General features: G+C 39.3%; 1 protein-coding gene across 1 annotated transcript; it reads left to right on the plus strand.

Annotated features, from left to right (window-relative positions):
- The first annotated feature begins 3794 nt into the window (after nucleotides 1–3794).
- Nucleotides 3795–7327, plus strand: LOC134797000 (uncharacterized). The gene is made up of 3 exons (XM_063769194.1): nucleotides 3795–4396; nucleotides 5499–5822; nucleotides 7320–7327. The coding sequence occupies exons 1-3, from the start codon at nucleotides 3811–3813 to the stop codon at nucleotides 7325–7327; spliced, it is 918 nt and encodes a 305-aa protein (XP_063625264.1). The 5' UTR covers nucleotides 3795–3810.
- The last annotated feature ends 3819 nt before the right edge of the window (nucleotides 7328–11146 follow it).

Genomic DNA, 11146 nt, shown 5'->3' on the forward strand with positions numbered 1-11146 from the left:
ATCCATTAGTTAGATTCATTTTGTAACCGATTAAAAGGTTGATTTTCTAAAAATTACAGCCTAATCTGCGTATCGTAAGAATATGCACGATATATACTAATTGAATCGTTTGCTTTGTTATAGCTTAGCTTTGCTAGAAACGGTTTTAATAGTTTTTAAGTTAGATTACTTTGTACATATCCAATGGAAAAACCTTAAAAGGTTGTTAAACCTGAAGGTAATTAGGAAATTGGTGTCTAAATTCCGAATAGCACCACAGTTAATGGGATTTGAGTAGGGCGAGCGGGTCGTAGGGTAGGTTAAGTCGGGCCAGCCCGCGCGGCGCCGCGCGTTAGGGCAGGAACACACGGTACCTCACCGGGTGGTGCTCGACACGCGACTGAGCGCGACCGTGCGCGGCTGCGCGCGCCGCGCACGGTCGCGCGTGCGTGCCGCGGCATTCCGCACGTGCCGTCGAGACGTATGCACGCATCATAGAGCAACCCTTGTTTTGTCAACAAAAATTTACTTTACTGCAGTTATAATACTAAGCCTCTATCCGGGTCAAACAGATCACTGTGTTATGTCTTTCCTGTAGACATACACAAGAGTTAAGGGCTATAAAGGTTAATTTTCTTATTTAACCCTTATCCACGTGAAAAGGTCCTCCTTTTATTTAAAGAACTATGATAAAATCATTACTTACATGCCCACAAGCTGTTAACTATTGCCCACAGGAGAGAAAACTAGGGTGTTATCGCGAACAGCACATTTTTCTCTCCTGTGGGCAATAGTTAACAGCTTGTGGGCATGTAAGCAATGATTTTATCATAGTTATCTAAATAAAAGGAGGACCTTTTCACGTGGATAAGGGTTAAATAAGAAAATTAACCTTTATAGCCCTTAACTCTTGTGTATGTCTACAGAAAAGACATAACACAGTGATCTGTTTGACCCATCCACAAAAGTACTTGTGTACCTACACTTATTTAATTCGTGTCACACCAAAAATAAAAGACGACATATTTAAACCTGGTTATACGTAAAATACTACTTTAGAAATTGTTTTTCGAGTACATAGTAGTATAAATAGTAGGTAATGGATGCAAATAAAGATCTCTATCTCTAATAATTTGCAAATATCAATATAGAATTTCAGTAAATAAGCTACATCAGAATGATATCGGAGTCATTTAGTTATTGTGCGTCTCTCTCGGGCCAATACATGTACGGACAAGTAGGTACAAGAGAAATACACTATAACTGAATAACATCATTTGATGTCATTTTGGTGTCGGTGTACGTTCGAATTGGCCTGTAAGTCTAACACATTCAGGGTCAAGAACCCGACTGTCGGGTACACTGTTCGTAGCGACTACGCGCTCCCTACGGCGAAACCGTGGCTACGAGCGTACGAGCGTAACCCGTAGCACTTAGTGGCAATGAATGTGCTAAGGGCCACTTGCACCATTCACTTACTCGGGGTTAACCGGTTAAACCTGGAGTTACCATGGTTACCAGTACAATTTGACACTGGGTTAACGATTTAACCGGTTACCTAACCCCGGGTTGGTGGGATGGTGTACGGCCCAATTCGAACTTTAAGATTCGTCAGTTAATAGATCTAGAAAAGATATGGATTAGATATGTCAGTGTCAAATGTGACATTTCTTCAAACAAAAACGTCACTTTTGACACACGGCTCGATTCGGGAAATGAATTAGAGATTAACTAGATACGATATAGTAAAGATATGTGACGTTCCACGGCAAAAGGTACGTTATGGCGGCTGGCGCCGCGATTCGGCAAATGAATAAGACATTCACTAGATATGAAATAGTAAAGATATATTACCTTTACTATATCGTATATAGTTAATCTCTAATTCATTTCCCGAATCGCGCCGACAGAAACGTATTTTAAAGTTCGAATTGGGTCGTTAGTCTTAACATAACGTCCTTCTTCACCTTAACCCACTGGTGCGCTACGCGGCGTAGCACATCGTAGCGCGTAGCAGCATTTTTCCGTCTTGTGGTGAAAATGTTTTGTATCGGCGTGTGGTGTGGCACAATATACTCCTCCGCGTAGCGAGTCAGACCCAGCTAACTCTGCAGCGATTTTGTTAATAGTCCATACGTCCATACTTAAAGTGTCATTCTATGGTACTTGCTATGTAAACAAAAGTCACTAGTAAATTCATCATTCAGAGACAATTTCAATATGGCGGTTTGTTTACATCATAGAAGGTAGGATTGTATAGAAGTGGTATACGCGTGCCTCCGTGAGGGACAAAACATACGCAAATGCGACACTGTGATTGGTCGAATTTAATGTTGCCCACCATTATCCATACTAAAATAATTGGCCAAGCACGAAGTCAAGACTACGGTGTTCAGAGCACCGTTCCCTTTCTCTATACGCCTTACTAACTCCAACTAACTCTATGTGCTCTATTGTGAAAAAAAAAAACACAACGACAGTGAAGAACGGAATTCTTAATTTGAATTTTTTCAGATAAACTGCAATTCTTACTGGGCACATTGAGATAGTCAATTGGTTGGAAAGCCTGTTCGAAATTTAAACTTATTTGCATTATAATAAGGTTGTATTTTGTAGATCTCTCTCATACTTATAGTAAGCTATTCAGAAAAAAAAAATATCCCACAAAAATAAGCAAGCAGAATTAAACTTTGTATCAAAGACATAAGTCATAAATTTCTGTACTATATGCCTAAGTTAACATATTAACAGTAACTATACGTTACTGTCTGCAACATAAATATGCGACGCACGTAATTGTATAAATAGCAAGTAAGCAATAATAGCCTATAAATATGTTATGTTTAGATTTACTTGCTCTCTCTATACTTGGATACCGAGAATATAACACATCTTCGGTAATGTCTCGTTTCACTTGATCTCCATTCAACCCTCCAACAACCAACTTATCAGATGGCGACCCATACCAGAAGAATACCAGGAAAACGAAGTCCACCACAGCGCATCGCATAGGAAAATGAAGATAGAAGTCAAGGCAAGAAGATCACCCTAATGAAGAATTCAAGTTAAGGAACCTATTTTTCAAGAAAGAAACTTCCTGCGCATTTTCAAGAAAGAAGCTTCCTATTAAACAGAACCCTCCCACACATTTTAAAAACGAAGAAAGAAGAAAGAAGAGCGTTGTCCAGGGTTATCCCGGCTCGCAATTCAAGAGGTGTCCAGGGTTATCCCGGCCCATGTTCGAGGGAGTCCAGGGTTAGCCCGGCCCGTCATCGTCGTCGGAGCAGAGGCAGCCACATGCAGCGTCAGCGAGTGCCACATGGAGGTGCCAGCTCGCCAGCAGCGTCACGCGACCGCCCAGCCAGCGCGGAATGCAGCGTCGACATAACCTACTTACGGGGGTACATTGCCCGCTACTAATGTAAGTTAGATATAACTTTATCATTACGTTTTAATTGTTTCGTCGCGATATATAGGAAATGTTAGGTATCCTAATGTTAGCCGTTGTATGTTATTAACCGTAGCCGCAAATTTATTATGCTATCTGAGTTAGTGTCCATTCGTGAAAGGTTAAATAAATTAAGGGAAGATATTGTAAAGTTAGGTCCAGAGAGGCGACGGAAAGAAATAGGTAGAAAGAAACTAGACGAATCAAACGAATTATATAATCGCGCGGCGGATATTGTGTCTCAGTTACAGAAGCAAACGGAAAAATATAAAATTTCAGAATTAGAGTTAGCTAATAAGCATATAAACGATATTGCCGACACTTACAGTAGGATAAAGATAGCATTAAATTATTTTGATACAGAATCTCAAACAGACGGAAAAATGGCTAAGCCCAGTTTTGATGTCAAGACGGCCATCGCCTTGTTGCCCGTCATGACGGGGCAGGAGGATACCACTAAACAATTAATAGACGGTATTCTAATGTACAGTTCCATTATTAATAGCGAAACTCAACAGGTTTTAATAGACTTCGTCCTAAAAACAAGACTTTCATCTAGCGCTAAGCTCAGATTAAAGACGTCATATAGTAGCGTAGAATTACTTGTCACGGATATGCGCACATTTTTACTACCTAAAAAATCGTCCGAATCGATTCAGGCTCAACTATACAGAGCTAGGCAAGGTAGGAGAACTATAGAGGCATTCGGAGCCGAGATCGAGGATCTTTTCGTCAACCTGACCATATCTCAGGCCGACGGTAACGATAGCAGGTACGATATACTTCGTCCGCTGAACGAGAAATCAGCCATTAAACGGTTTGCAGACGGTCTAGCAGACCCAAAATTAAGCACAATAATATCATCTAGGCAATTTACGTCATTGCCCGAAGCAATCAGGACGGCCATTGACGAGCACAGCTCATCACCACAACAGGATCAAGTCCTACATTATGGACGGGGACATTCTCGTAATAATTACGGGAACCGGAATGCCCACTCTGCGCGTTACAATAGGAATAAGGGCAGAGATTTTAACACAGGAAATAAAAATACATTCGGGACACGGTATTATTTCAATAATAACCGTAACACAGGTATTTCGCAACACGTCTCGACAAATAGAGTTAAACGACCGGACAATTTCGCTGACCGTGCAGCTACAGTCCACCGACCTGCGCGCGCGCCCACTCGCCCGAATACGCGTGCGCAGCACATGCAACCGTCACACGATAATGTAAAACCTAACAGGCAGTTTTTTCGTGACTAATATGAATAGCGCAATATTTAGTTATAATAAAGATAATTATAGCACAGTAACTTGTAGTATAGGTAAAACATATAAATTAAAACTCTTGGCCGACAGCGGAGCAGGCCTGTGTGCTATTAGGTACGAATATTTACAAAACAAACCCGATCTTTTCAGACAAATACAAGGACATAGCATTACTATTAAGGGAGTATGCGGAGATTTAACTTCAGAAGGATATATATATTTAGACTTAGACTTTAACGGTTTCATTTGCGAAGAAAAGTTTCATGTTTTTAAGAATATGCAATGCGCAGCCCAAGCAATTTTAGGGGAAGAATTTTTCAAACGTTACGATGCAGATATAAGTTATAAACGCAATGCATTAATTTTAGAGGACCGAGGTCAGTCCGTTTCGATACCTATGCAAGTACATTTAAATAATACGTATGTCCATAATATACCTCCGCGATGCGAAGTTATGACTCACATTACGTCACAACTGGTAGACGACTGTGTAGTACTAGCCCAGGAAATGCAAGCAGGCGTTTTTGTAGCAGGTGTCATTTCAAGACCAGACAAAGGTCAAATACCCGTACGGATATTGAATACGACTGATAAGCCAGTTACTTTAGATTTATCAAAGTTGAAGGTAAACCGATTATGTAATTTTGATATTTGCAATTTTGACACAGGGAAAATTAGCGTCAATAGAGTAAAAACCTTATTAGATCTTTTAAATTTACACACTTATTTAAACAAAGAGGAACAATTAAGTATAGAACAAATTTGTGCAAAATACGCAGATGTTTTTCATCTGCCAGGCGACAAGCTTACCACAACAAACTTGCTGGAGCACAAAATTAACTTAAAAGAAAATGCAAGCCCAGTATACGTAAAACCTTACAGGATACCACATGCCTTACGCAAAGAACTTCAAACGCAGATCCAAGATATGCTAGATAACGACATAATAGAAGAGACTACTTCCGAGTGGTCCAGCCCAGTTTTGCTTGTTCCTAAAAAGAGTGATAAGTTAGGAGAAAAGAAATGGAGATTGGTTGTCGACTACAGGCAACTAAATAATAGAATACAGGATGATAAATTCCCATTGCCCAACATAACAGAAATATTAGATTCCCTAGCAGGTAGCATATATTTTTCAAAGCTCGATCTTTCCCAAGGTTATTACCAACTAGCTTTAGACAAGGAATCCCGGAAATACACCGCGTTTACTACCGATAAGATGTATTCAATGAAGAGATGTCCCATGGGACTCCGAACAAGCGGTAGTGTTTTCTCAAGACTTATGACCATAGCCATGTCCGGATTAAATTACAAACAATGTTTCATATACTTAGACGATTGCATTGTCATAGGTAAATCCATAACGTCACATAACCATAACCTCACTCAAGTCTTAGAACGTTTAAGGAGCGCGAATCTTAAACTAAATCCATTAAAATGCGAATTTTTACGTAAAGAGATAATGTATTTAGGGCACAAAATAACTTCAAAGGGAGTAGAGCCCGACCCAGCGAAAGTAGATGCATTAACCAAATACCCAAGACCAACGAATACAGACGAGGTCAAAAGATTCGTAGCATTTGCCAATTACTATAGACGGTTTATTCCAAATTTCGCGAACATAGCTTATCCTTTAAACCAGCTTTCCAAGAAAAACGCAGTTTTTAACTGGTCTACAGAGTGTGAAGCAGCATTTTTAAAATTAAAAAATATTCTTACGAGTCCACAAGTTTTAGACTATCCAGATTTTTCAGAAAATAACATTTTTACGTTACATACAGATGCATCAAAAATAGGATTAGGTGCAGTACTATCAAATTCCAACGGAAAAGTAGTCGCGTACGCAAGTCGAAATCTTAAGCCAGCCGAGACGCGATACCCAATCATAGATTTGGAATTACTTGCCATAGTTTGGTCGACAAGACATTTTAGACCCTATCTCTTTGGGAAAAAGTTTAAAATTGTCACCGACCATAAACCATTGATTTATCTTTTTGGAATGACTGATCCTTCGAGTAGATTAACCAAATTTAGGTTGTATTTAGAAGAATTCAATTTTGATATTGAGTACATTCCGGGGCGAAACAATGCAGCTGCAGACGCATTGAGTCGTTTACCGATGAATAGTGAAGATTTAAAAAATATTAGAACACACTAATTTTTTTTAAAAAATATACACACACATAATACACACATTTAAAAAATATTGTATCAGTCATGACCAGAGCTCAAACACGGAAACTGCGCGCGCAACAAACTTGCGATCAAGGTGACTTAGCGCCAGATGTACCCGCAAACGATAGGCTTGATCAACCTAGAGTTGTGGAAATCATCAAAGCACCAAAAAATTGTATTGAACTCATATTAAGTTCCGATTACAAATTAAGTAAGACATGTCAAAATAAAATAATGAGTAGTAAAGGAAATTTTGAGTACGTACCAAGCGAGTCATGCATATATCTAACATCCCGATCGTTATCTACCGTAGGCGTGTTAGCGAGGGAATTAGAAGAATTTTGCAAGAAGCAACGCATAAATGAAGTTATAATAATAAAAAATAAACAAAATGCGCAAGAAATAAATGAATTTTTAGCTAGCTACAAATGTGATATTCCTAGGATCCTAGTAACGAAAGGTGTCACGAAAGTATACGATAAAGAGGAAATAAGAGTTATTTTAAACGATTTCCATCTATTACCCACCAGTGGCCACGCGGGGGTTAATAGAATGCTCAATAATATTAAACGTCATTACTTCTGGCCAAGAATGAGCCACGATGTATACGAATACGTAAAGAAATGTGCACATTGTCAACACAACAAACACACTAATAAATACACTAAGGAGCCAATGGTGATAACTACAACGCCAAGTTCATCCTTCGAAAGAGTTTCTTTAGACATTCTAGGACCTTTAGAAATAGATAATTATAACTATAACCCTAATAGCATTTTCTTGTAGGGATTTTGTTGGGCCTTTGTTTACGTATTAGTTGGGCAACCGTTATATTTGGCCGTACGATTTGCTGGAGGGCCCTCGACAAAGGCCCTCCCGAAGATTCCCAACAGAGGGCCATAAGAGTAATTTATTCGTTGGGCCTATTTAAATAAATCATACAATTATTCAACGGTGGTGGTTTTGGTTGGGCCGTGGTTGGGCTTATACACATTTGTTTGATGGTTGGTTAATTGTTACATTTGGCCGTACGATTTGCTGGAGGGCCCTCGACAAAGGCCCTCCCCAAGATTCCCAACAGAGGGCCATTAGAGTAATTTTTTCGTTGGGCCTATTTAAATAAATCATACAATTATTCAACGGTGGTGGTTTTGGTTGGGCCGTGGTTGGTCCTATACACATTTGTTTGATGGTTGGTTAATTGTTACATTTGGCCGTATGGCTTGCTGTAGGGCCAACTGCAAAAAAATAAAAAAGGGCAATTTTTTCGTTATGCTTCTGTTTGCAAATTCAACAATTACCCAACGGCAAGTCAGGTAGGTCGGTAGGTAGTCGTGCACCAGGTTGAAGGCCCAACACAGCTTGTCCCACAAAGGGCCAACATTGTAACTTTAACGTTGGGCCTTGTATAGGATTCTTACAATACTACCGTAGGTAAATAGTTGTGTAATTTATAGTGTGCCTACAGTTTAATTATGTAATGGGGTTTTGTTTACGAGTCCTACAGTTACCCTACGTTAAGTAAGTGGTTGTGTAATACGACGTTGGGCCTTTGCTGATAAATATTACAATTACACTACGGTAGGTATTGGTTGTATCCACATGAAGGCCCTAGGCTAGGCAGCAGTTGTTGTTAATCTTCTCTGTATCGTTCCAATTTTAGTATATGTACTGCCGAAGCAAGTACACTTACTATACACTCTAATTTGTATATATACTAACCGCACTTCGAAACTTCGTAAGCGAGATTTATGTTTTTTGAGATTTAAATTGAGAAAATGTTGGTAAAATACAATTTTTTAAATTTATGTATAAATTTTATAGTTATAGCTATTAGATATATAAGTTACTTTTAAAAAATATTATGATTATATCCGGAATAATCGAGAAAATAACTATAACTTCGATGTTTGGAGACAGTAACGCCATCTAGTGACGCCACAAGCAAACTCAACTGGTATTGTTGGGCATCAGTACCACAGCCAATGTTGGTAAATGCGATATTTGTGCTCACTGGGCCAACGAATGTTATTGTTGTTTAGCCACCGGTACCAAAATACACAAAGGCCCATTGTTAGGCGTCAGTGCCACAGCCAATGTTGGTAAATACGATATTTGTCATCATTGGGCCATCGGATGATATCTTTGACTAGCCAACGTTACCAAAATACACAAAGGCCCATTGTTGGGCATCCGTTCCACAGCCAATGTTGGTAAATGCGGTATTCGTCACCATTGGGCCAACGAATGTTATCGTTGTTTAGCGAACGGTAGCAAAATACACAAAGGCCCATTGTTGGGCCTCAATGCTACAGCCAATGTTGGTAAATGCGATATTTGTCGTCATTGGGCCATCGTATGATATCGTTGATTAGCCAACGTTACCAAAATAAACAAAGGCCCATTATTGGGCATCAGTGCCACAGTCAATGTTGGTAAATGCGATATTTGTCATCATTGGGCCATCGGATGATATCGTTGATTAGCCAACGTTACCAAAATACACAAAGCCCCATTGTTGGGCATCAATGCTACAGTCAATGTTGGTAAATGCGATATTTGTCGTCATTGGGCCATCGGATGATATCGTTGATTAGCCAACGTTACCAAAATAAACAAAGGCCCGTTGTTGGGCATCAATGCTACAGCCAATGTTGGTAAATGTGATATTTGTCGTCATTGGGCCATCGGATGATATCGTTGATTAGCCAACGTTACCAAAATAAACAAAAGCCCATTGTTGGGCAACAGTGCCACAGCCAATGTTGGTAAATGCGATTTTTGTCATCATTGGGCCATCGGATGATATCGTTGATTAGCCAACGTTACCAAAATAAACAAAGGCCCATTGTTGGGCATCAATGCTACAGCCAATGTTGGTAAATGCGATATTTGTCGTCATTGGGCCATCGGATGATATCGTCGATTAGCCAACGTTACCAAAATAAACAAAGGCCCATTGTTGGGTATCAGTGCCACAGCCAATGTTGGTAAATGTGATATTTGTCATCATTGGGCCATCGGATGATATCCTTGACTAGCCAACGTTACCAAAATACACAAAGGCCCATTGTTGGGCATCCGTGCCACAGCCAATGTTGGTAAATGCGGTATTCGTCACCATTGGGCCAACGAATGTTATCGTTGTTTAGCGAACGGTAGCAAAATACACAAAGGCCCATTATTGGGCATCACTGCCACTGCCAATGTTGGTAAATGCGATATATGTCATCATTGGGCCAACGAATATTATCGTTGTTGAGCCAACGGTACCAAAATACACAAAGGCCCATTGTTGGGCATCTGTGCCACAGCGAATGTTGGTAAATGCGATGGTGGGCCAATACAAAATTAATGTTGGCTACGGAACGAACCTCATCCCAACGTTTTCCCTACCGTTGGCACCGTAGGCCCCAACGAAAATGCTACTAGGGAAGTACGTATTAACAATTCAGTGTGAACTGAGTAAGTTCGTCGAAGCATATCCTTTAGAGAGGAAAGACACTGAGTCTGTAAGTAAAGCATTTGTAAATAATTTTATTTTAAGATATGGCGTACCAAGCGACATTATAACGGATCAAGGTACCGAATTTATGTCCAGTGTTTTTAGCGATATTTGTAGATTATTAGATATAAATAAGCTACACTCGACTGCTTATCACCACGAAACTATAGGAGCACTCGAGAACACGCACAAGAACCTAGGAGCTTACCTTAGGATACAATGTAGTAATAACCGCACAGACTGGAGTACCTGGTTAAGCTATTGGTGTTTTTCGTATAATACCACCGTACATACCGAGACGCAATATACGCCATTCGAATTAGTTTTCGGCAAAAACTGTCGTTTACCGAATAATTTAATTTCTTCTGTCGACCCTCTCTATAATTATGATAGTTATCCTAAAGAATTTAAGTATAGGTTACAAAGAGCTCAGTCAGAAGCTAGAAATAATTTAATGTCTAGTAAAGTCAATAGAAAATTAATGTATGATAAGAAAATGAATTCTGTACAATATAAACCAGGAGACTTAATACTTTTAAAAAACCAAGTAGGCGATAAATTAGACTCTATTTATAATGGACCTTACAAGGTCATAGAAGATATGTCACCAAATGTTAAGATATTAAAAAATAATCAGGTTTATATAACTCATAAAAATAACACTAAGATGTATTTTGAAACTAAGTAATAACTAGCAACTATTATATTATATTTAAAAAAAAAAATGTAAATGCAACTGCGTGTGTCACATTTTTTTTTCTTCCT

Source organism: Cydia splendana, chromosome 14, assembly GCF_910591565.1.
Source record: "Cydia splendana chromosome 14, ilCydSple1.2, whole genome shotgun sequence".
In the NCBI taxonomy this organism is placed as follows: Eukaryota; Metazoa; Arthropoda; class Insecta; order Lepidoptera; family Tortricidae; genus Cydia; species Cydia splendana.

Excerpts from the sequence above, each read along its gene's own strand:
- LOC134797000 (XM_063769194.1), top strand. The coding sequence starts at position 3,811 with ATGGCTAAGCCCAGTTTTGATGTCAAGACGGCCATCGCCTTGTTGCCC. Across the intron at positions 4,397-5,498 it reads TTATGGACGGGGACATTCTC|GCGACAAGCTTACCACAACA; the intron begins GTAATAATTACG and ends TTCATCTGCCAG.